Source organism: Chlorocebus sabaeus, chromosome 10, assembly GCF_047675955.1.
Source record: "Chlorocebus sabaeus isolate Y175 chromosome 10, mChlSab1.0.hap1, whole genome shotgun sequence".
In the NCBI taxonomy this organism is placed as follows: Eukaryota; Metazoa; Chordata; class Mammalia; order Primates; family Cercopithecidae; genus Chlorocebus; species Chlorocebus sabaeus.
The window spans coordinates 103,717,529-103,743,102 of record NC_132913.1 but is presented as its reverse complement, the minus strand read 5'-3'; the positions used below and the strand labels follow the sequence as shown (position 1 = coordinate 103,743,102).

Sequence of the window (25,574 nt, the reverse complement as noted above, 5' to 3'; positions counted from 1 at the left end):
TCCTAAATCTGCTGCTTCTTAATCGTCTTAGCTCAACACGCCTTCATATTTTGGGGAGGCATATTATGGTCTCCCACTGCAGTGAGCGAAATACATCTGTTCTCCCTCCCACCAGCTCCATCCCTCCTGCCTCCTGCCTCTAGCACGACCCCACTTAATCCATACAAGAGGCCTGCACTCTTCTTCTGTTTGGCATCCCCTAAAAAGAAGGTTCCCCAGATGCTCCCAGTGTCCCCATGGTGACACAAGGGATGATCTTGGGCTAGAAGTCAGGATCCCTTATCCATCCCAGAAGGGCAGAGTCTCTTAGAAAATTCTTTAATCTTTACTGCTTTTGGTGACTCAACTGACTCTTTTCTTTCGGCAGTCGTTCCCTTCCTTATCTGTTTCACCTGTCTTAGAGTGACAGTAGGAAATAGAGTTGTAGAAGAAAAAACTATGACATTAAAGTTCTTACAGAAATGTGAGTTAGAATTGTAACAGTTTAACAGGAGGACTTACTTGTGCCATGCACTGTGTCAAACCCTTGCATGCATGATCTCATTTAATCCTCACAGGCCAGGCACAATAGCTCACGCCTGTAATCCCCACACTTTGGGAGGCTGAGGTAGGAGGATCATTTGAGCCCAGGAGTTTGAGATCAGCCTGGGCTACATGGCGAAATCTCATCTCTACAAAAAATACAATACATGTTGCTGGGCATGGTGGCATGTGCCTGTAGTCCTAGCTACTCAAGAGGCTGAAGTGGGAGGATCATTTGAGCCTGGGGAGGTCAAGGCTGCAGTGAGCCATGATCATTCCACTCTGCACCCCAGCCTGGGCAACAGAGTGAGATCGTGTCTCAAAGGAAAAAAAAAAAAATCCTCACAACTCCCCTTGAGGAGGTAAGAATTACTTGCCATGGAAAGATGAAGAAATGGAGCCTCAGAGAGGTTAAGAGATTTGGCTAAATTTGCACAGCTGGTGAACAGACACTCCAAAATGAAGCGGCTGTTTCCCAAAACCATGTTCTTCACCACTCCCCCACAGTGTGTCCCTTGGGGGCCAGATGCTTAGAGAAGATCCCATTTTCCTTGTTTCAGTCATTCCCAGGGCAGTCTCTGGCCCCAACACTCCGAGCAGATCATTGAGGAAGTGTCTGGTGCCCTGTGCATTAATGAGCCCCTTTGATCTGTGGAGTTTGCCGAGCTCTGCAAACAAGATCACAGTAATCCTCCCAGCCCAAATGCTGGAGCCTCAGTAGCTGGGCCAGAAGGGCTGGTCTTCTCCCATACCCTGGGGCCTGTTCAATTAGTAAGCACACTTTAATTGTACATCGCTGATGTGCTCAGTTCTATGGGGAGTGTAGGAGCAGCTCTAATCTCAGAGCATTTGAAAATGATGAAGTGAAAAACTGTGGGTAATGATGGGAGACTTGGCTGAGGGTCTGAGCTGGGCCAGGAATTGGGGTGGGACCCGGAGAAGGGGAGACTTACAGGCACAGGTGCAGGTGGGGCAGCAGGAACCAGAGGATGGAAGGCGGATGAGCAGAGTGGGTGGTGAAGCTCAGAGTCTGACGGCCGTGTGACCTTGAGGGAGTCATTTCACCTTTCTCCTCAGTTAGGGACATCTATTATATTGAGAGAATTTTACTAGGGCAGAGGGGGCAGGAATTCACCTCAGTGTCCACGTAGCACCATTTTGGCTTTTAACAGAGTTTACTGCAAGGAGTGTCTTCCTAAGTTTAGCCTGAATCCATCTGGCTCATTTCCACTTCTGTTGTTCTTGGAGACATACAGGTCTGACCAGTAGAAGTTGGCAAAGAGTCCCTGTTAAAGCTTTTTAGAAGCCCTAAACACTAAAAAGATGATGGGCTTTCCCTGAAATGTACATAGAAATACACTAAATCATAACCCACAAAACTTGCCTGAATGCCAGAGTTAAAATAGCTTGTTTCTGGATTCCCCCCAACCCCCACAGCAAATCCCTGATCATCACTTCCTTTATCAAAGTTAAAGTTTTCTAACAGTTTGTTGTCCTTGCTTTATTTCCTTTTTTTTTTTTTTTTTTTTTTTTTTTTTTTTTTTTTTTGAGATGGAGTTGCGCTCTGTCACCTAGGCTGGACTGCACTGGTACCATCTCTGCTCACTGCAACCTCGGCCTCTGCCTCTTGGGTTCAAGCAATTTTCCTGCCTCAGCCTCCTGAGTAGCTGGCATTTTAGGATCATGCCACCATGGCCAGCTAATTTTTGTATTTTTTGTAGAGATGGGGTTTTGCCATATTGGCCAGGCTGGTCTTGAACCCCTGACCTCAAGTGATCCACCTGCCGTGGCCTCCCACAGTGTGGTATTACAGGCATGAGCCACCTCACCCGGACCATCCTTGCTTTCTAATATTTGTAATGCCAGCAGCAAGTCCCTATGCTGCCTTTTGGGGTTTTCTTCTCCCTAAAGGAAAATGAATGATTCTCTGGAGGGGAAGTGGCATAGTCCTGCCCTCTGGACCCTTAGCCAGTCACTGGGATTAGGCCAGGTCACGCTCCTCCTTTCTCCACCCAGATTAGCACGCTGAGGCTCGGGGGGCTCCCGAGAGCCCTGATGGTCCCACAACCAGAGCCCAGGTATTGTTATCAGCTGTGCCCCAGGCAGCAGCTCTTCCTGCTTGTCTCTTGGCTGCTGCTTGGGAAGCAAGGCGTGGAGACTTCACTGTCGCTCAGCACTGTTGCCAGGGACCAGAAGTAATGTCTCTTACCTGATGGGCAATTTGACATGGCTGCTTAACAACCCGATTAATCAAACCCAGCTCATCCTGTTAGAATTAATGAGCCTGGAAATGCTGCCACGAATAATGAGGAATTTCGCCCCTCCCCCAGCACGTCTCTCCACTCACCCCCTCCTGTTTCCTTTTCAGAGTCATATAGCAGCTCCTCAGTACAAGGGCACTTAGGCCTTGATGAGTGTGCCGAGTGCCCAGCAACGTGGGCATGTCCCGCCTCTTCTTTTCCTCTCCAGGAGGTGGCCGCCTACCTGGAGCCAAAGGCTGGCCATGTCCTAGAGAAGCAAAACCTCTCGTTCATAAGACAGATACGCATGCATTCAGCTCTCAAAGTTGTGTTGAGTATCAAAATTTACCAGGCCCTTTACTAGATGTTAGGGCTGCAAAGATGGGTAAGACATTGTCCCTGTGAGGGGCAAATGGGGGCGCGCTATAACAGAGGGTATGGGAAGGGCCTGGAGCCACAGCAAAGGGGGCCTGTTGATACTGGAGGAGCAGAGTGGGGAACCAAGGAGGGTTTCATGGGGATGAGCACCTGAGCATTTCTGCCAAGTTCATTCATTGCACAAATACACAGTGCCAGGCACTGAGCAAGATGTTTGTTCCCGGAGTTAACAAAATGGATGTGGTTCCCATTCTCATGGAGTGGGCATCTCATTCCTGTTCCTTAAGGCAATGCAGGCAACCTGAGAATACACTTGATTTATTTTTTCATGTACTTATTCAAACATGAAAACTTACTTAGGGCTTGGCACCTTGGGTACAGGACTTGCCACTGGAGGAAAGGGGTGCAAAGATGAATACCTCACCCTGCCTTGTGGGGCTCCTCTGGTGGGTAGACAGGGATATGCGTAGATCTTCATAATGATGCGCCAAGCGTGCTAACAGGGATGTACCCAAGTCACTCAGCATAAGGCACTCAGAGCTCAAAGCACTGTGCTCAACCTGGAGCAGCCAGGAAACACTCCCAGTAGGAGGCGGCATTTGAATCATCTTGAAGACAGAGACAGGTAGACCAGGTGCAAAAGAACATTCCAAACCTCATCCAGGCCACTGTGAGATCCCTGAGTGATAGGAGTTGAAATGGAAAAGAAATATGATTCCAGGAATCTTAGAAGGAAGAGCCGATTCTACAGTCTGCAGCCAAGTGCGTGATTACAGAGGCAGATGGAAATCCATAATTTCAAGACCAGCCTGGGCAACGTGATGAAACTCCATCTCTACAAAAAAATAAAGAACTAGCCGGACATGGTGGTGCATGCCTGTAGTTTCAGTCCTTTGGGAGACTGAGGCCAGAGGATCACTTGAGCCCAGAAGATCAAGATTGCAGTTAGCCACGATCGTACCACTGCACTCCAGCCTGGGCAGCAGAGTGAGATCCTGTTTCAAAAACAACAAACAAACAAAAAACACAGGTTTCAGCCACGACCATCTGACATATGGTCATGGGACATTCTGGAGAGTGAGCCCAAGGCTGCAGTTCACTCAAAGGAGGTTTCAAATCCTGACACCATCTCGCTCAGTTGAGTCCTCTGCCTCTCTGATTCCAACTCCTCCAAGCTGGGCTTCCCAGCTAACCCCAGCCAGGCCCAAGGGTGGCTGGAGGGACCCATGCCTTCAGTGAGAGCATCTGCCCAACATCCTAGATCCCCACATCTACACTGGCTAGAGCTGATGGCGGCTTTCCCTTTAACTTGGGTCTGAGCCTTCCAATTCAGTCTCCACTAGCTAGCTTTTGTTATCTGTGTTGCCTGTCTGTCCTTGAGGGCATTTGAGTTTGCAGCCCTTGGCTGAGCCTTTACAGAGACGCTTCTGCAGCCTGACACCCCACTGTGAACAGCAGAGGCTTCCGCAGAAGCCAGCCCACTCATTTTCGTAGAACCCTAGAAAGTAATAGTACTGTGCTGTATCAAGTAGGAGTAGGGGCTCAGAGCTGTTAGTTGTGCTGACCAACATGGCTTGGCTCTCATGGTGGGGGTGCAGGAGCCCAGGCCTCCTCTGTGGAGTCTGGTGCCCCCAAACAAAGCCTGTGGCCTACTTGGGTAGCCCAAACCAGGCTGCCATGCTCCCGCCCATCACCCACCCGCTAGCCACTGTAGGTCTCAGCCTCATCACCTTGTGCTCTCTCCCTGCAGGGGGAGCTGCTGAGCCCGTGCCGCTGCGATGGCTCGGTCAAGTGCACACATCAGCCTTGCCTCATCAAGTGGATCAGCGAGCGGGGCTGCTGGAGCTGCGAGCTGTGCTACTACAAGTACCACGTCATCGCCATAAGCACAAAAAATCCTCTGCAGGTACGACCCAGGGCTGCCCGGTGGGGATGCTGGGCCTGGGGCTTCCACACCACCTGCTTCAGCAGGAGGCTTACTTCACCTTAGATTCAGGGCAGTTTGAGGGAAAGGAAGGAGATGGGCTGGGTGGGCAAGCACAGTGGGCGGCGTGGGGCAGGAGGGGATGAAAGGACATTTGTGTTTTCTCTTAAGCTTCAGCAAGAAGAAGAGGGAGAGATGGGACAAAGAGAGGGAAATAGATACAGAAGGAAAGAAGTGTGGAGAATGAGATGGAAAAGGGGGAATAAGTAAGTGATGGATGAATAAATGAATGCAGAAAGGAGAGGAAGAAAGAAGGAAAGGAAAGGAAAGGAAAGGAAAGGAAAGGAAAGGAAAAGAAAGGAAAGGAAAGGAAAGGAAAGGAAGAAATGAAGGAGGGAGGGAAGAAGAAGAAAAAGAGAAGGGCCAGAGGGCAGAAGAGAACAGGAAACAAAAAGACAGAAGGTAGGAGTGGTGAGGAGAAGGACTGAGATCAAGCAATGGGCTAGTAAAGAAGAAATAAAGGTTGGGCGTGGTGGCTCACGCCTGTAATCCCAGGACTTTGGGAGGCAGAGGCGGGTGGATCACGAGGTCAGGAGATTGAGACCATCTTGGCTAACATGGTGAAAGCCCGTCTCTACTAAAAATACAAAAAATTAGCCAGGTGTGGTGGTGGACGCCTGTAGTCCCAGCTACTCAGGAGGCTGAGGCAGGAGAATGGCATGAACCTGGGAGGTGGAGCTTGCAGTGAGCCGAGATCGAGCTACTGCACTCCAGCCTGGGCGGCAGAGCGAGACTCTGTCTCAAAAAAAAAAAAAAAAAAAAAAAAAAAAACCAAGAAGAAGAAATAAGAAGAACAGACTCAATGGCACTTCTCACACATCAATGTGCATGTAATTGATCTGCAGTCTTGTCAAAATGCAGGCTACTCAGTAGGTCTGAAACAGGACCTGTTGTTGCTTCTGGTTCAGAGACCACGCTTCCAATGGCAAGGGACAGAGGTAAAACAGAAGAAACAGGAGAGGGAGGCAGAGAAAAATGGGAATATAAGCAATAAGAAATAGAAGAAGGGGAGAGAATATTAAAAAGCTATCCTGGAAAGGCAGGCAGGATCAGGGTGAAATGAAGGCCTGCCACACACATTCAGACAGAACTTAGGGCTCGTCTGCCTGCCCCCACCACTGTATCCCTGCCCTGATACATCCATTGTCCCCAGAGGAGCTGGCAGGCCTGTGCCACCCTCACGAATGCCCCAAATCAAGCAGCTCTCCTTCGAGGCACACACACATACAGAGAGCCTTTTGCTTCCGAAAACACCTCCACATATGCATGATCAGCCAATTAAGCTGCCACATAATCAATTAGTGAGCACGAGAGTGAGGATGGGGACTTCAGCTCGTGGCACAGTCTCACTCCTCCTCTCTGGGGTGGTGGTGGAGGGGGGAGTCCTGAAAGCCCAGGAGGTGTAATGGGGGTTGGGAGGGGTGGTGGCGATGGGATCTTTGTATGGAGGAGCAGCTGGAAGCACCCACAGCTGTGGTGTCCAGGGTGTTTTGTTTTATACTCCATGGAGTTTTACATGAGGCAATCCCAAGAATGAGTCTCTGTGTGTATGTGTGTTGCACACACACAAGTGTGCTGGGGTTGTGGGGCATTTCTGGAAGGTGGCACTAAAAGCCCAGGCACCTTGGCCCTCCTAGTAGTATACCAAGGGGTCATAAAGAGGTGCCTTTCCCTGCTGCTGGTTCCATCTTCAATTCATTTCAAAATCTCGAAGTGTCTTAAAATAGCAGTGTCACAAGACAGCTGACTCCACATCCTCTGGGCTCCAGCAGGGGGTCTGAATGCATTAACCCTCCCCTTTCTTTTCATCCAGCTCAAGCCTCTAGAAAGGGTCAGATTCCAAACCTGTGAACCCAGCCCAAACCACCCTTCCTTGGCTCTACCCTTGGCTCATAAAGTGAAAATGCATGTAGGGATAACTTTTTTCCTGGGGGTGAAAAATGAAAAGGTTATTCTAATCTCCCAAGTCAGGTAAGCAAGTGGCAGTGTTAGCCATATGAATCTATGAGGATCCATATGCATCTATTCCTGAGTCCCTACCCTGTCTTCCACTGTGAGTTTCTTGACATTCACTGGTGGAGGCTCCCTCTGATTCTGTTGCTCCTGGAAATGCAATGGTGTGTGCTCAGAAAATGCCGTCTCACTTCTGGATAGCACTGGAAGAAGGAAGTAGTTTGGATTAGAAGCGATTTTGTGTGATTGTGGTCCAAAATGTCCCAATTGTATGTCCTGCACTCCTCAGGTCCAGCAACATGTGAGACAGCTGCCTACTCAGCACAGTGGGCAACTTCTGGGCTGCTATGCCCCAGCCCGGCTGGATCATCTACAGTGTAGGATGGAGCTGGCAGGCCCCACCACAAGTGGGCGGAGCGATGGATGGGAATCCCAGGACTGCCTCTGCTACCAGAGAGGGGAAGTTCCTTCCAGGTCTCCTGGTTATCTTACCTCCTGGTTCATGCCCCAGACAGTGTCATGAGAAATAGGCCAGGCATGGTGGCTCACACTTGTGATCTCAGCACTGATGGAAGGCTGAGGCTGGAGGATCACTTCAGGCCAGGAGTTCAACACCATCCTGGGCAACATAATGAGACCCTGTCTCTACAAAAGAAATTGGCTGGGCATAGTAGCCCATGACTGTAGTCCCAGCTACTCAGGAGGTTGAGGCGGGAGGATTGTTTGAGCACAAGAGGTCTATGTTGTAGCGAGCTATGATTATGCCACTGTACTCCAGCCTGGGTGGCAGAGCGAGATCCTGTCTCAGAAACAAAGAAAAAAAGTAGTGAGAAATAATACACTATTTAGTGTCCTGTGGGGCATCATCTTAGCGACCCTCTAGAAGCAATATTTCCAGCCAGAAGAACCACTGAGGAAGGAGGCACAGCATGACTCTGAGGGTCTCAAGGCTTTGTGGCTGCTTCCTACCCTCTCTTTGTTACATCTGAATTTCAATTATGAATGAACATTTAGTTAGTGCTTATTAGGTGCCAGTCAGTGTTCTAAATATTCACATATATTGTATAATTCAGTCCTGAAAACAACCCAGTGAAGTGGGCACTATTATTTTTCCTAATCTACAGATGTGACGATGGAGGCACAGAAGGGTTCAGCAACGTGCCCACGGCTACTGAGTAGTAGAGTGGATGTGGGGGTCTGACTCGTGGGTCCAGGTCTTACCCTCTGCACAGGCACGTTTGGGAATACCCCCGCCTTGACACGCTGATCTGTATTTTTGCTGAAACATCATTAAGAACGCCCTTCAACGCACGGTTTAAGAGTGATTTCATTTCACATAACACTCTAGGAAGCAGGAAAGACCAATTATTTCTATTTTACAGAAAGGAAAGTTGAGGGTCCTCATGATTTCTTGACTTCTCCTAGGTCAGCGCGTAGGAGCGGAGCCCAGTCAGGATCGGGCCATCCGATCCCTCACTCGGTGCTCCTTCCTGTTCTAAGACGCACAACATCCAGTCTCTGTGCTCTTCCCCTTGTCTCTCCATTCATTGGTGCTGCAGGATGAGAGTTCAGGGGGTGGAGAAACTTCATGATACTGAGATCAGAGTGGGGATCTGGTGGCAACCTGGTACCCCGGGTGCCCATCTCCCCCTCCCAGCCCTCCTGTGAGTTTTCAGAGCTGACTCACTCTCTGCTTTCTCCGTCATCTCTGTGGAGCCTCATATGGGACAGACAGGAGGAGAGTGCCTTGTCCATAGCACCCCACCCTGCTCCTTCGTCACACTTCACACTGCAGTCAGAAGCCCCATTTAGGTTCCACAGCTGGCTTCAGAGCTGGTAGAAGGGAATAGGGATGAAGAGAAGCTTTCTGTGCCTCTATATTTGGCATTTTTGAAGTCTAGAGGAGCAGGAGAAAGTGAGGATTATGGATGCCTCAATGGTAGAAACAAAAACTCAGCCAGAAGCCCTCTTTCCAGGCAGCAGGGCAGGCCCTGGAAAAAGCATTTGTTGTGCATGAAAGAAGTCTGTATGATGAAGTCATCTTCTGGAAAATCCTTTCATTATGTGTAACCCTAGGCAGGGGAAACAGTGGGAAATGTAAAGGCCCAATTACCTGTAATGGAGGCTATCTGTATAATTAAATGTAGAGGCTGATGTCCTACGTCTGGACCAGCAAGTGAAATGCTTCCCTACAGTTACAATTCCCTAGGGGCCACTGGCCAGGCCAATCCCAGCTACAGCCAGAATGAATCAATGCTTCCTTCCAGGTCTCCCTGTTGGCAGAGGGAAAATAGTCTGCCTTTTCTCAGAGTTCAGAGTGAAATGCTTTCTGGGGGTGTTCTTTGCAGAGTGTTATGCAAATGTATCCAATATGAAAGATGTCCTTCCCCCCACTTTCCCAAATTTGATCCTGTCAGTCGTCTGCATAAGACCATTCACATCATCACATCTACACTTAGGACAAAGCACAAAGTCTCTGCATATTCTACAAGGTTCTGTGTGATCTCTCATTCTTCCTTTTCCAGTTGTCTCACCCCACAGGCTCTTTTGCTGTCTCACTCCACCCACTCTTGTCTTCTCCCAGGCTTTCATCCTTCCCATGCTTTCTTCTAGCACAGGCCTTTGCACATGCTCTTCCCTCTACTGGGAGCAGTCTTCCCTCCTTTCATTGTCTAGTTGACTAGTAACCTAGTCGACTCAAGCATCGCTTCCTCTCGGAAGTCGAATCCCCCTGTCACCGGCTCTCACTGTGCCGTGTTCCTCCCTGACTTACCCTTGATGAATTGCATGTGCAAATAATTATATTGTTGCCTAAGTTCCCTAGACTATAAGCTCCATAAGGGCAGGCACCTTGTCTGTTTTCGCCTAGGGCTTCATTGCCAACACCTAGCATAGTGGCCAGCACATAGAAAATACTCAATATGTATTCCTTGAGTAACTGCATGAATAAACCCCAAGCTAAAAATCTAACTCCTGACTCCTTCAGACCTATACTGCCTGGACCAGCCATAGAATCACAGAATTTCAGTGTTGAAACTCACCCACACCCTAGCCTTTAACCCATCTGTCAATACTGCTATAAGCACAGGGCTTTTTCTGTTAAAAAATGAAATAATAGTGTTGATATACATTCAGTAAAATAAGCTGTTTTTCTTCTCTCTTCCCACATCTCATTCCCTGGTCTACTGAATTGGTAACCTCTAGCATATAAATTAAGTGGCATGCAAGGTGATGTTGTAGAAAGCAAGAAACAAACAAATAAACAAACAAACAAAAATCAAAAACAAAAAAGCCTGTGCACTCTCAGCACCTATTAGTTAGAAAATAGACTGTGTTTCTCTGAAAAGAATCATCCGGAAGCAGGCCAGGCGCGGTGGCTCACGCCTGTAATCTCAGCACTTTGGGAGGCCGAGGCGGCAGATCATGAGGTCAGGAGATCGATACTATCCTGGCTAACATGGTGAAATCCCGTCTCTACTAAAAACTACAAAAAAATTAGCCGGGCATGGTGGCGGGCACCTGTAGTCCCAGCTATTCAGGAGGCGGAGGCAGGAGAATGGGGTGAACCTGGGAGGCGGAGCTTGCAGTGAGATCATGCCACTGCACTCCAGTCTGGGCGACAGAGCAAAGACTCAGTCTCAAAAAAAAAACAAAACAAAAAACAAAAAACAGGGGGCCTAGAACACCACCCTCACTAGCTCTGCATTTTCATCATTCTCTCCATTTCTTTGTCTATATCATAATCAAGTCTAAGGGTCTTCCTTTCCAACCATGCCCACCTAGAGACCCCCTCCTTACAATTAATTGTGATCATTTGGTGTGATAGAGATTTTCTCTGCGTCTAAAGTTCAATGTGAAATTCAGAAACCTGCAAAATGCACATTGTACCACAGGTTGGAAAGCCCTGGCTTAAATCCTAAATCAGAGGTGGGCTGTTGGAGCAGCAGACGGAAGAGGGGTGGGAATGGGATGAGGGCATCCAAACGACTGCTAACTGGCCACTCTCTCCCCGACAGTGGCAGGCCATCTCTCTGACGGTCATTGAGAAGGTTCAGGTTGCAGCCGCCATCCTGGGCTCCCTCTTCCTCATCGCCAGTATTTCTTGGCTCATCTGGTCAACTTTCAGCCCCTCGGCAAGATGGCAGCGCCAAGACCTTCTCTTCCAGATCTGCTATGGGATGTATGGCTTCATGGACGTGGTGTGCATAGGTGGGTCTGGGGGCTTGCCTCCATGGGAAGTGGGGAATCGTGTGCTCGTGGGATGGACAGATCCCTCAGGATCCCCCATTGTGGGAGGCTGAAGCAGATATGGCCCCAGGCTTGAGACCTGTGAGCTCAGGAGAGGCCAGAGGCTTGGATTCAAGAAGTGGATGGGAAGGGGGAGGAGGCAGGGAAAAGAAGGAAGATCTAGATATTTCCCAAACAAACCTGTCTGCGCGGTTGAAGATAAAGATGAGGCTTGCCTCTAGGAGGATTTGAGAAAAATTGTTCCTCAAATGCACCTCAAGCAGGGTGTGCATGGCCTCCTCTCCACTGTGCACCCTACACTGCCAAGCATGACAAGGGATGCCTGCCCATTTCATTCCATTCTCTTCACAGCAAACTGCCTAGAGACAGACGTGGTTGAATCTGCTCCCACTCCCTGCCTTATTCCAGCTTTCTCTAAGCCTGTTTCAATGCCGTGAGTTTCTCTAGTCCAGTGGTTTTCCAGCTTTGTGTAGTACTGGGGCCTCACACACAGCTCCAGGCTCCCCCATCCCAACCAGGGAATGGAAAAGGAATGTTGCACAGGGAGGCTTCAAATCTTCACTCCTGTTTCATCATGGCATCTGTTCTTTTATCTACTTACATGTATTTCTGTTCCAGATAAAGTTTTGTTTAAAAGGTTTCAGTGTTTTAGAAAAAAAAAATTGGAACCCACTGCTTTAGATCCTACTCCTTCCCTGACACCACCCCCAAGTTTGTATTCTTCCGTTCTTCCACCATGTAGCTTTGGTGGTGGAGGGCTGGGTCTTTCCCCTCCCTCGCCCAACAGATGATTGTGGCTCTGTTGCGACTCTAAAGACACGGTCCAAGCAGCTAAGGAGGTGGGGAAGCTCTGGTCAGACATCCCACCCTAGAACTCACAGGTTATCCCCTAAGTCACAGTCCTGGGAGCATTAGAGTTCCACAGTTATCCTCTCTGGGCATTATTAGTATATCGTATTAAATATGCTACACTTCTCTGTTTGGCAGAAAAATATCTATTAGCTAGAATTTGGCTGGGCTGATGTTTGTGTGAGTTTCTTTGGAGTTCTTTAATATTAGGGATCAGAAAAGCCTGGAGACTTACATACTGGTTATAGTAGCCAGATACCAGGGATACTGGAACTTGTAAACTTGTCTAAGCCATCTTGCTGTCTCTCCAAGTTAGCTAAACCAATATATCAACTCCAAGTTCAAGAGTCTTTTCATTATTGCACCTAGGCAGTGAGAGAAGCAGGCGGCCCAGGTTTGGAGGACTATGAACGGAAAACAATTTGACATTGATGCATTCTAATTTCCTTCCCCCTCCCACCAAACTCTCCTCCTACTCCTGCTGAGCCCTGGATTATTGATGCCAAAAGCCAGGTGTGTCTCCATATGGAGGTTTATAACAGCTCTGGCATGGAAGGGGGAAACAGTGGAGGGGCCCCTCTAGCTGCCCTTCATTCTCCTTCAGGCAGGCTTTAGATCAGTCTCTGATGTGTCCTTCTATGAGACATGCTTTCCTGTCACATGATGTATTAGTCAACTAGTCAGCATTGGCTGCAATAACAAACAATTCCACAAATCACAGTGCCTTACAACAAATATTTATTTCCCATTCAGGGGTTTGGGAGATGGCTTTGGCTCTGCTGAGGTTGGCTGGGTTTAACTTCTGGTTGTGCATTGGGTTCAGGCCTGCTCTGAGTGTCTCCTCATGCTGGGACCCAGGCTAAAGGAGCAGGGACTACTGGATGTGCTGTTTTCCTGGTTGAATGCAGAAGCACAAGAGGGCTTGGTGGAAACTTGCAATGCATCTCAAAACATCTGCTCAGAACTAGTGCACTGTCCGTTCTACCCACAGCCTATTGGCTAACACTAGTCATTAGTAAGTCCAACATCAATAGGGTAACCGGGCAGGGAAATATGTTCCTTCCCTGAAGGGAGCATGGACAAAAGAGAGGAGGATAAATACCTGCTACCACCAATGGCTCTACAGATTTGAAGACCGAATTGAACATAGAAGAGACCAGGTCATCAACCAGTCTAGTTTGCTTGCTTTGCAGCTGAGAGAACTGAGGCTCAGAGAGAGGAAATAATCTGCTCAAGGTTCTTATCTGGGATTAAAAGCGAGTTCTCCTGACTCACAACCCAGTGCTCATTCCATTAGCTCTCTTGCACCACATAGCAGGAGTCCCATGGTGTGACCTATGGGAAACCTGCCACCTGTGACTTTGAGTGCACCTGGGCCCGCTCGCAAGGGGGCTGTCAGGCATAGGTCTGTTTCCTGTGGCTCTGAGCCTCCCAGTGCTCCTGCTCAGGCTGGCCCGGTGCTCTGGTCTCTCCTTCTCGTGGTGTTTCTCTCTGAATAGGGCTCTGTGCCATCTCTCCTCCTCCTCCTGTTTCTTGGCTTTCTTCTAGCTGCTTGCCTTTTCCCTGGCCCACTCCTATCTCTCTCATTCTTTTTCTTATACACATGTGGCACTCAGTCCTTCAGTTTATTGGGAGAAACAGAGTGGGCTGAATATGGAGAGTTTTCATTGTTTTCCTTTCTTCAGAAAACATAATAACCCAAGATGCAAAAGCACACCACAATTTATCCATTCTGTGCTGACAAGCCAGTGACTGCTTGGAGACAGCTATGGGATGGGAGAGGGAATGCAGAGGGACCCTAATGGCTTTCAGTGTCATCCGAAAGTGGTGAGATCTATTGACGTTTAGACCATCTCACCTTTAAGGAGTTCAGACAGCTCTGTCATTGTATTGATTATAATAAGAACCTAGACCATTGCAGAGCATGACTGCGGGGGCAAGGATTCGTCTTCCCATTTTTCAGATTGTGAAATTCTGAAACAGAAGCAGTTGTCTTAGGCTGACTCCCACAGCGGAGTAGGACTCTCAGTTCAGTGTTTTCCTAGGAGAGGCTGTCCGCAGGGGAAAATGCTGGGAGAGGAAATAAAAAAGAGTAATATGTGATCTTGCAAGAGAGTGGGACGTGCCAGGCAATGGTGAGAATCCACAAATCTTGGGGTTGTGATGATGGGGATTTCGATGATGGCAAAATGATGATAACCAGTAGTGATGGTGGTGGTTTGAGGGTGAAATTCAACTTCTCCTTCTGTGCAGTATTCTGTCCAGTAGAGGGAAAATGCATCACACTGCACAATTGGGTGCAAAAATATCCACTTTTGGGGGGCTCTCTGGAGGGAGAATCGGGCAAAGCCTGCAATTCCTGCCAGGGATATCTTTATTTGTAGGCTCAACTAGACATTCTGACTCATGGGGACTTCCAGAGAGCACACTTGGCATTCGATTCACTCAGGGCAGTGTAGGACAGGAACTACAGCCTCCAGGATGGCAAGTCGGGCTTACCTCTGCAGGGAGTCGTCACCGCACTCCACCTCCTAGTCCCTAGCTATTCTCTTGGCTCCCAAACAGTAACTCAGGAGCAAGAAGATGAAACCCACAACCATGGGCATAGGATCCACCTGGGCATCATTTCCAGGGTTCTTGCAGAAGTCATACTCAGTTCAGGTCACTGTGCTCGGGGAAGCCCAAAGCCACAGGCTCCCAGCAGGCATTCCCAGTAAAGCACCCATCAACCAGGGGTTGCCCCCAACTCAAGTGATGCTGTAACACAGCCAACACTCCACCTTCATCAAATTTCCAGAATGCCAACCTAGGGTGCAGTTTGCTTTGAGAGAAGGAGAAAATGTCCCCATCATTCCTCTCCCACCACCTCCTGCCTCCACCTATGAACCTTGACCTCTGGCCACCCAAACCAGATTTACTGAACCAATGAGAGACACAGAAGCTAGAACAGGGAACAGAGACCTGGCTGCGACTGCCAGAAGGAGGCACGGCGTAGTCTTCTTGCTGCACAAAGGCGGAAACAAAGGCAAGAGCCACGGGAGGCATCTGTCTTACATTTGAGACATGTAACAGTTTCAAAACCTGATAAGTTAGTTTGCTTCCATGAAAAAGGAGGAAGCTTCCCTTCCAGAAGTCCTAAGAGAGTGGAAGAAGACAATGTGAGTGGGAAGAGGAAGAGGAGGCTCCCTGGCAGAGAGTGGGTGGAAGGGATTTCAGCAGAGGGGCGTCTTCTCAAGAAATGCTAGTTGAGGAAAACGTTGACAAAAAGCATCAATATCCATAGGCCCGAGCTCCTTGGATGGGTGGAGCAATTCAGCACCTGAGATAAAAATGTTATCATCAGGAGAAAAGAAAATGAGTCTGGCCCTGTGTTGGCTCAAAAGGCTATGTAAGAGAAGAGGAACAAAACCATCTGCTACGATGAGTCTCTAGACTTTCTTTATATTTCAGATACCAAGGACAATTTGTTTATTCCCTAAGACTGTTAAATGGCCACAGATAGTAAAGAATATGAGTAAACATAAAATGGATGATTTAAAAAAATCGTTAACAATGCATTTACCTTTCCTTTTGGAGTGGTGTGCTGAGGGACAGCTCATGAGAGTGGGAGGGACTCCAAGGAGAAACTTCATGGAAAGCCAACAGCAGCTCTGCAGATATGCCCTGCCAGGAAGCCAGGAGGATGCGGTGTGGGACACTGCCTGCTTGCTGCTCATGGAGCCGCTTCAACCCCATTCACAGCTGTATCCATCCAACTGGCTCTTAGAGATCAGTAAGAAGACTCCAGAGCAGTGACTCTCGGAGAATGGCTCAGTGCTTACCAAAGGATTTTGCCTGAAATGATTGCCAGGAAAGTCTGAGCTCCCTATTTGATGCAGCACAGCTCCAGAGTTGAGGATGGTGTCTTTAGACTTCCTTATACCAGAGGGTTGTACAATTACTGATACAAGCTGCCTCGACAGACAAAGCATCTCTTAGCTTAGGGTCCTAACTTTCTAGACTAATGCATACCACTGTGAAAGCCAAACATAAGTTTCTTTGGATGGAACAAACTGTGACATCCCTGCAAGAACAGAGAAACTGATTAACCCCAAAAGATAAGCAAGATAAGTATTAGGATGCATATGTAACAGGTGAGGAAAGGCTTAAGCACCTGTGCTCCAAGTCACACAGCTAAGAAAATGGTGGAGCAGAGGATTGGACCAAGAACCTCTGGCTCTAATTCCAAGGCTCTTTCTACTATCTGTTTCTTCTCTGATTGCTCTTTAAAACTGCAAATGCAGAGCTTGGTTGGGGAGGCAGGTTGGGGGGAGAAATTAGTCCAGTAATATTTTGACCCTCACGATAACTGCTGGTAACAATCAGAAATTAAGTGAGTCCCAGCTGCTCCTGTCTTATATTCAGGGTTTAGGAGGTTAGCTATTGTCGCATCTCCTTTTTGATTGTGCTATTTTGACATCAATTGAGAGAGAAGCCTGAAAAATTGAGATGAAATTTGATAGTTTATCACCCTATAAGACACGCTGGTGAAAGGTTCTTCAGGTGGGAGAAGCTAAATCTAGTTACCATGAACTTGGGGAACCCATTCATTCATTAATTAAAAAATATTTATTCAGGCCAGACACAGTGGCTCACGCCTGTAATCTCAGCACTTTGGGAGGCCAAACAATGTATTTACCTTTCCTTTTGGAGTGGTGTACTGAGGGACATCTCTTTAAAAAAAAAAAAAAAAAAGAGCCGAGTGTGGTGGTGTGTACCTGTAGTTCCAGAGACTTGGGAGGCTTAGATAGGAGGATCACTTGAGCCCAGGAGGTCAAGGCTGCAGTGAGTTATGATGGTGCCACTTTACTCCAGTCCGGGTGACACAGCAAGACCATGTCTCAAAAAAGAGAAGGAATTATTCAGAGGAACCTGGGTATATACACTCAAATGAGAGAGTCACCTGCTTTCAAGAATCTTTCTTCTTTTCGGGATGCAGACAAGGTAATCACTGAATCCCATATAATAAGAACTGGGGCTGAGGTCTGAACATAAGAATGAGCATGAACCCAGGAAAGAGGAACTTGAGTCAGAGCGGGTCATATCCATTCCTTCAGTAGCTTTTGTTGACTGCCTCGTTTTGTTCCCAAAACTAAAGAACATTCACAAAAAGATGAATAAGACACAGTTCCTTGCCCTCAAAGAGCTCATAGTCTACAAATAAATCACAATTCAGGATGGGGTGTACACAGTACAGAGGAAGGTAGAGCAGAGCAGAGAGCAATTGACTCTCTTGGGGGAGTCCAGGAGTGCTTCTTGAAGGAAGGAACGCTATCCTTAAACTCATTTCCAAAGACAAATCAAAGTTCATCCAGAACTGGGGGAAAGAGCATTTCAGGCAAAGGAACTAGCATTGTATGGAGGTGCAGAGACATGCATGAGCCAGGTATGCTCAGGAAATATTGGGGAGTCTTTATAGCTCAATGCAAATATTTTGGCTGGGAGGTGGGTGATGGGCAAGGGGCTTGGAGAAGTTGGCCAGGCCAAATCCCACAGAGTCATGGGTCATGTGCTAAGGCACTCAGATTTGACCCCACTGGTGGTGGGGAGGCATTGATAAAATTTCAAATGGGGAAATATGATCAGATGTGCATTTTAAATTGAACTCTAGCAACTATGGAGAGCATGGGTCAGAGGTGGACAGAATAGGGAAGGGAAGGACTTTGTTGGAAAATGCTTGTAATAGGCTAAGCAAGAAATGAAGAGATGCAACACAGTGGCAGTGAGGAAGAAGTGTAGGGAAGACCTTGAGAGGTACTTAGGATGTAGATTTGATAGGATTGTTTGGGTCCCTCTCAGGAAAGTGAGAGTCCCATGGTGTGGCTTGAGTGGGGAATGGCCACCATAGCAGAGCCTGAGAATGGGATGGGCAATGGATAGAACAAAGGACAACCAAAGGGTATGTCCTTAGCAAAGGCACCAAAACAAAAGGACTATCTTAAGTCTAAAATCCAGGTAGAGAGGCAAGAGCCTCTCTAAGCCAAGAGTTTGTAGTAGATGAGAAACAAGACACATGGAGTACATTATGGAATACAAGGAGGAGAAGGCAGTACCAAGAAGAGGTCTCTTTGTCAGGGTAGAAAGAGGGAGAGGCCTTTTATAGCACACAGTTGGTCCCCTCTTGTGACATAGAGGAAGATGTTGAGGGCACTGGTCCTGTTCTGACAAGAGTTGGTGACTGATGGAGTTGGGGCTGGTGGTAAAAGAGGGTTAAAAATCTCTGGTAGGCCAGACATGGTGGCTAACGCCTGTAATCCCAGCATTTTGGGAGGCTAAGGCAGGAGGATCACTTGAAATAAAGAGTTCAAGACCAGCCTAGGCAACAGAGTGAGTCCTCATCTCTACAAAATTTTAAAAAATCAGCCCTGCCTAGTCGTGCACACATGCAGTTCCAGTTACTCAAGAGGCTGAGACAGGAGGATCACTTGAGCCCAGGAGTTTGAGGTTATAGCAAGCTGATTATGCTACTGCACTCCAGCCTGGGTGACAAAGTGAAACTTGTCTCAAAAAAAAAATCTCTGATGGATGCCTAGGTTTCTGTAGGCAGTTGGATAATGAGGCTTGAAGACGGATTTGGAAGTGAACAATAAAACGTGTTTGAAGCTGTGGGTTTTGATGAGATACTGCATTGCTCAGAGAGTAGGTGACTGAGGACAGAGGACCGGAGGACACTAACCAAGTGAGGGACGGGTGAAGATAGAGATTGAGAAAACAATGGAAGGACTGAGTCACAAAGGCTAGAGTGGTGGGTTTCTGAAGTGGCAGCCATGCTACAGAATGGCCCAGGGCTCCGCTTCTTACTAACCTTGTGATCTTGAGGAACTGGCACTTCTCTCTGCTTCCCTTTCCTTGTCTATGAAATAGGATAATAACACCATCATCAGAGGGCGGTTCAGAGGTTTAACACTGTGGCAAATGTAAAGGAGTGTGCCCTTGTAATTTTCAGGGACCAGGTAGGAAGTGCTTGATCAGAGTGGATTCCCCTCAGAGGGAACACTCAAGAAATGTTTGCCAAAACTGTTACAATCAGAATGCAGCCACAGCCTAGATAAAGAGATCGCCTGAACCTGTGTCCTCACGTAAATAAAAGTCTGCTCTTATTTGGAGCAGAGCTTTTTCTTGAAGGTTCTTGGTTCCCTCACCCGTGTCCCCTCAATGAGAAGATCTGATTACATCTAATGTCCTCGTTCCACCTGCCTCCTCTTCTGCCATCTCTCATGACGCTGTCCTCTGCTGCAGAGAAGCTGACAGAGCCTCCCAGCAAACAAATGGGGCATTCTCTGCTCCAGTGGGTCAAGTTATTAGGATTTAACAAGAGCAAATTAATTAAGGGCTTTGGCACCAAAAAAAACCATTTTTTTTAACTCCACAGAAGGACGAGATTGGACATCAAATAGTCAACTCTGCAAAAATGAGGCTCTCTTCTTCCTCATGGTTGTTTTTAACTTGTGATTGAAATGGGGTCAAGGGAAGGAAAGAAAGGAATGTTCCTGAGATTATTTCCAAAGCTTTAAAACAGTAGAATATGGTAATCAGCAACATTATAGAAAGGTTTGTGTGTGTGTGTTTTTTTAAGCTTCCCCTGTGTGTGGTCCCCTGAGGTTCTTTTCAGTGATTTAAAGATGCCTAGCCCCTGTCCTCTGAGATGAAGGAATTTAAATCTCGTTTTATAGCAAATAGGCAGAGGGTGGGGGCAGCAGGATCGTACAAACATTTTTCTTTCAAACCTAATTTTAATCCACATTAACGACAACAACATATATATGCTACAAAAATTCCTTCCTCTCCTCCTAGCTATAAATGACTCTACCTGTAAAACCTTTTAATCTCCTGATTAGGAAACCTGGAACATTTGTCGGAAGCAGCCTAGCAGTATAAGAAACTGGAAAGCAGATCTAGGTCTGAAGACCAGAATAGCCACTGTAGTAGTCCATTTTCACACGGCTCTAAAGAACTTCCCTGATACTAGGTAATTTATAAAGGAAAGAAATTTAATTGGCTCAGTTCCACATGGCTTAGGAGGCCTCAGGAAACTTACAGTCATGGCAGAAGTGGAAGGAGGCACCTTTTTCACAAAGTAGCAGGAGAGAGAAGAATGAAGGAGGAATTTCCAACCACTTACAGATCTTGTGAGAATTCACTCACTATCACAAGAACAGCATGGGGGAAACCGCCTCCATGATCCAATCACCTCCCTCCCTTGACACATGAGGATTACAATTCAAAATGAGACTTGGGTGGGGACACAGAGCCAAACCATATCAGCTACTAATCACCTCTATGGCATTGGACAAGTTACTCCCTCTCTCTCCAACTAGTTCCTCATCTATAAAATGAGAGGAGTGAACCCAACAACCTCCAGGTTCCTTCCAGATCTGACATCCCAGGATTTTAATGTCACCTCCACACTGAGATGCCAGGGCTTGCAGAGGCTGACACTTGTGGCCATGGGCCATCCCCAGCAATGTTGGGCTGGGCCACAAAACTGACATGAGAAGCAGCAGTTGCAGAAACTGGCGAGATGATGCCCGTCCACATTCTGTTACTTGCATGTGGCTTGTCTGGTTTTCTAGATTCCGTGTTAACTCCTTCCCACCCACCGGAGCCTCCTGTGACAGCCACCTATCTCCACAGCCAAGTGACTGGATGCTTAGAGATGAAGATGACTGATTTAGAAGCAGATGCGCCAAATCAGCACTGTCCCCTTCCAAGGAGACCCCTCGAGATGCACTTCCTTTATCCCAGTTGTGCTGACAAAGCTCCATATATTTTAGGAATATCTCTTGGGAACTGCCTTTAGCACAGAACAGATTCAGGAGGGGTCTGTCTGTTGGCAGTGGGTTTGTGACTAGAAATAGCCCCAATTTGATACATAAGGTGGATGCTCAAGCCAGATAATAAATTTTGGGTACAATATGAAACATGCCATCAAGCCACAAACTTCTTTTCTCATGTGGCCCCTAACCTAGAGCTATAGGTATGTTAGCTAGGGTATATTCAGCAGATATAAAAAAAATAAGCCCCTATGTGTCAGTGGTTGAACCCAATAGAAGTTCCTGAGCAGTAGGAGATTCTCTTCCACACAGCAATTTGGAGTTACAAGCTCATTCCATCTCTGGGCTCCACAGGCCCCTTGGGCTGCTGAGTCTTTTGCCTCCAGCTAATAGAAAATTAAAGAAAGCGTGAATAAGTCATCTTCTGCCCCAGCCCTGCACGCATTTTCTCTCAACACCCATTTCTTTTTTCTTTGTTTTTATTTGTATTGGGCAAACCTCATTCTATAACATTAAATGAAATGAGTGCTCCCTAGACCCATTTCTTAAATGCTGGCCTGGCTTGTGGTCACATTCAGCACTAGTCACCTGGTCTCCCCTTGGTGCAGAAAGCTAGAAAATGTAATTTCTTCTCAGTGGCAACTTTATACCAAGGAAAGGGAGTGTGGATTTTGGTGGACAGTTAGCCATCTCTGTCACAGAAGGCCAACCCCATTGAGCAATTTCCAGAAATGTTCTGAACTGGGATAGCCCAACAGGAATAAATACCCTATTTCCAAAGGGCAATCCTTGGGATTTTAAAAGACAAAACTCTTGCTTCGAGATAGAAAGGTGTTGGCAGGTTTACCTAAATAAACTACTTTTGTAACTTTATGATAACTTTATAATAAGCTTTGTAATTTTATAATAGCTCATGTGATGTGCAGCCTGGCCATACCTGTGTCCAGTATAAAGCTGCACCCTGGAGAATACTGGGCAGGTGGTGATGTTGTCAATCTGGCCTCTTCCAGCAGCACCCCCTGAACCTACCCAAAATAGCTGGTTATATTCATTTCTTTCAACCCTTGCCCGATATGTGCTTTGGTCCAGGTTCTTAACAGGGGTGGGTACTGGAGGAGTGGAACCTGGAAAATGGGTGGTTGGCAATGCTAGAGCTTCAGAGTGAGACACTACTAAGCCTCACCCCATAGCTGTCTGACAGTGGGGAATTCTGCGGGGGAGAGTGTCTCTCTGTGGTTGGAGAGGAGACACCAGTATGAGAATCAGTTGGTCTCTAGAGTGCTTTTTAGCTCTGGCATGTCATTCATCTATAGAAAATGACTTGACTGAGGGCTGGGGAGGAGAGTAGTCAGGAGATGAAAGAGCAGGTACTTTTATTGGGGACGAGGTTGCCAGTGAAGAAGGAAGAAGAGAGATGAGTGGGCTTTTCTTGTGTCCTGTGATCTCCCCCACAATAATCAACACAATGTAGCATTGAGAGTTACATGTGTCCCAGGCACAGCACCAGGTATTGGCATGCAGGACTCATTACTTTATTTAATCTCATAACAACCCTATGAGGAAGGGTTTACGATGAGAAAACTGAGTCTCAGAGAGAGAGGAAGTCCCTTATCTAAAGACTCAAGGTGAGTAAGCGGCAAACACTCTGAAAGCTTAATAAGAATACATACTCACTAGTAAGTTAACTCAGTTGTGGGGCTCGAAGGTCTTTGGATCTAGGAGAGGAAGTACTTATTTCTTCCCATGTTCATGTCTATGGCATCTGGAAGTAGATTATTTTTTAAAGTTACTTATAACAATTTTCCTGATCAAAATTTAGAGCTTTCTGTGAGGGATAAAAACTATGTCCTAGCCTAGCAGTCCACACACAGGCAGCATCAGTCTCACCTGAGGTTCCTTAGGAATGCATATTCTCAGGCCTCAGCCCAGAGCTACTGAGCCAGTAGTCCTCCAGGGTTGCAGCCTGGGAATCTGTCTTAACAAGCTCTTTGGGTGATTCTGATGCACAATAGAGTGTGAAATGCAGCTGGGTGCGGTGGCTCATGCCTGGAATCCCAGCACTTTGGGAGGCTGAGGCAAGAAGATCACTTGAGTTCAGGAGTTGAGACCAGACCGCAACATGGCAAAACCCTGTCACTGCAAAAAATACAGAAATTAGCTAGGCATGGTGGTGTGCGCCTGAAATCCCAGCTATTTGGGAGGCTGAGGCGGGAGAATCGCTTGAACTTGAGTCGAGGCTGTAGTGAGCCGTGATTGCACCACTGCACTCCAGCCTGGGCAACAGACGGAGACCCTGTCAAAACCAGTGAAACCCGTGAAACTGTCAAAACCCGGTCTAGACCCTGTCTAGACCAGTGAAAAACACTGGTCTAGAGTTGTCAGCAACTTTTATGTCACTTAACCCAGGCCACTAGCAGGACATGGAGTGGGGATGGGATTCTGATGACCCATGGAGCTTGCAGCTTTATGAGGAAGAGGAGCCCCGGAAGGTGGAGAGATATTGGAAAGATGGAGACAATTCTTCTAGAACTGGATTTCCCACAAATACAGCCCAGGGTTGGGTGCATTGTAAGTGATCACTAGAAAAACATTAAATTAAGTTTTAAAAAGCCAGAAAGGACTTAATCAAAACTTGTTGGATTTCTGATGTTACTATGCCCCCTCATTTTTCATTATCTCCTCCTATGACTTTTCTGTCTCTGTTCACCAGCAGCCTTTTTTCCTAGTCGAATCCAGTTTATTTCTCTATCCACTGACATTCTCCATCCCCCTTCCCTTTTTCCCACCTCTTCAACCTTGGCCATGTCACCTGCTCGTATCAGATGAGCCCCAGTCATCTTCCCCTGTTTTTTCAGTATGTTGTCACCCAAGGAATCAATAAGAAATTTGTAGAGCAAGGAGCAGAGGAAGGGCTGAGAAGAGTGGCTTTGAATGAGGTAGTTTGTGCTTTTCCCTCTTTTGCCAAACAAGCATTATCTAGAAAAACAGGTCCACCTTCCTCGCCTTCAGCCAGCTACCCATTAAAATGGTTTAACTACTTCCTGAACACTAGACAGTTAGATAATTGGAAAGTAGCATTCACACTAGAAATTTAAGTCACGCTCTTCAATCAGGACAAAATTGTCTGATCAAGAAGCTCACTGAGAATCAAGTGTAATGGCCCTTACTGGAAAGAGTGAATTTGGGGCTTCAGAAGATCCTGCTTCTCTCTCTCCAGACCCCATCTCTTCCACTGTACCATTACACTCCACACTCCTGGTGCTGTGTTAGCTACTGGAGATTAACCAGACCTGGCTCGGTCCTCGAGGGGCTTACAGTCTGGAGAGAAGAGCATAGCAATGTTCAAACAAGGTTTGTGGGATAAATGGACAGATGAATGGCTTCAGGGCCAAGGGTGCATAGGTACACATTCAAAAGGTTGGCAGAGATGATGGGAGTTGGTACAATTGGGAGAGGGTGAGAGAGTGGGACAGAAAGGAAGTCTGTTTGTTCAGCATCTGTCAGGCCAGAGCAGAGGGTCCACCAGTGATCTTCAGGAGATTTAGTAGAAGGTAATTTGAGTGTCTGGTTGTTTTCCGCTCCAGGAAGATGGTCCTTCCCTTCATTAGATCCTCAAAGGGGTGTGATCCAAACAAAGGGCTAGAAACGCCCGAGACTACCTCTTTCTCGATGAATCTTGAAGACTTGTTGAGTGAGGCGTGATTTCAGACACAGTTGGAACACTGCAGGAGAAAGTGACCGTATGGGTGGCTCTGGTCTCTGAGAATTGCAGCCTGTTGGAGACTGAAGAGGCTCTGAGGTTTTGCACCAGGAGGCCGGGTTCACTCATTGCTGTTTGCTCCGAGCCAGCTCCTCCCCTGGATCCTCAGTGGCTGTGGGATGAAGCCCGCCATGCGATCATCTCACCCGCCATCACAGGGCCCAGCCCCTGGCAGCCTCACTCTCTGCACCAGCATCCCTTTCCTGCTCAGCTCATCCCTACATCTGAGCCCGTCTTCCCAGCCCTTCACCGTGCCCCACTGCACCTCATGGTCCCTCATTAGCAACCTTCTCTCTGCGTGTTCCCTTCATCTTTCCTACCTGAAGCATGGCTGTGTCCTGAGAACATTGTTTCCCTCATGCTGGTGGCGGCTGTTCTTTCTCCCATATACCGTGTCCTGTGGGGTCTGGAAGTGGGGTCCATGTCGTTCTTGATTTCCATCACTACTCGCAACTACTTCTCTTCCTTCATCCTTCAGAAGCCCCAGCCCCTTCAAAGTCTTTCTTTCTTTCTTTCTTTCTTTCTTTCTTTCTTTCTTTCTTTCTTTCTTTCTTTCTTTCTTTCTTTCTTTCTTTCTTTCTTTCTCTTTCTTTCTTTCTTTCTTTCTTTCTTTCTTTCTTTCTTTCTTTCTTTCTTTCTTTCTTTCTTTCTTTCTTTCTTTTTCTTTCTTCCTTCCTTCCTTCTCTCCCTCCCTCCCTCCCTCGTTCCTTCCTTCCTTCCTTCTTTCCTTCTTTCCTTCCCTCCCTCCCTCCTTCCTTCCTACCTTCCTTGCTTTCTTGCTTTCTCTCTCTCTCTCTCTCTCTTTCTCTTTCAGACAAGAGTCTTGC

General features: G+C 47.3%; 1 protein-coding gene across 1 annotated transcript in view; it reads left to right on the top strand.

Moving 5' to 3' along the window:
• The window catches only part of MARCHF4 (membrane associated ring-CH-type finger 4), a 111,323-nt gene that overhangs the window by 80,202 nt on the left and 5,547 nt on the right, over nt 1-25,574 (top strand). The window contains exons 2-3 of the mRNA XM_007966203.3: nt 4,891-5,046; nt 11,094-11,286. Coding sequence (XP_007964394.2) covers nt 4,891-5,046; nt 11,094-11,286 — 349 coding nt within the window. The remainder of the gene's footprint in view (nt 1-4,890; nt 5,047-11,093; nt 11,287-25,574) is intronic.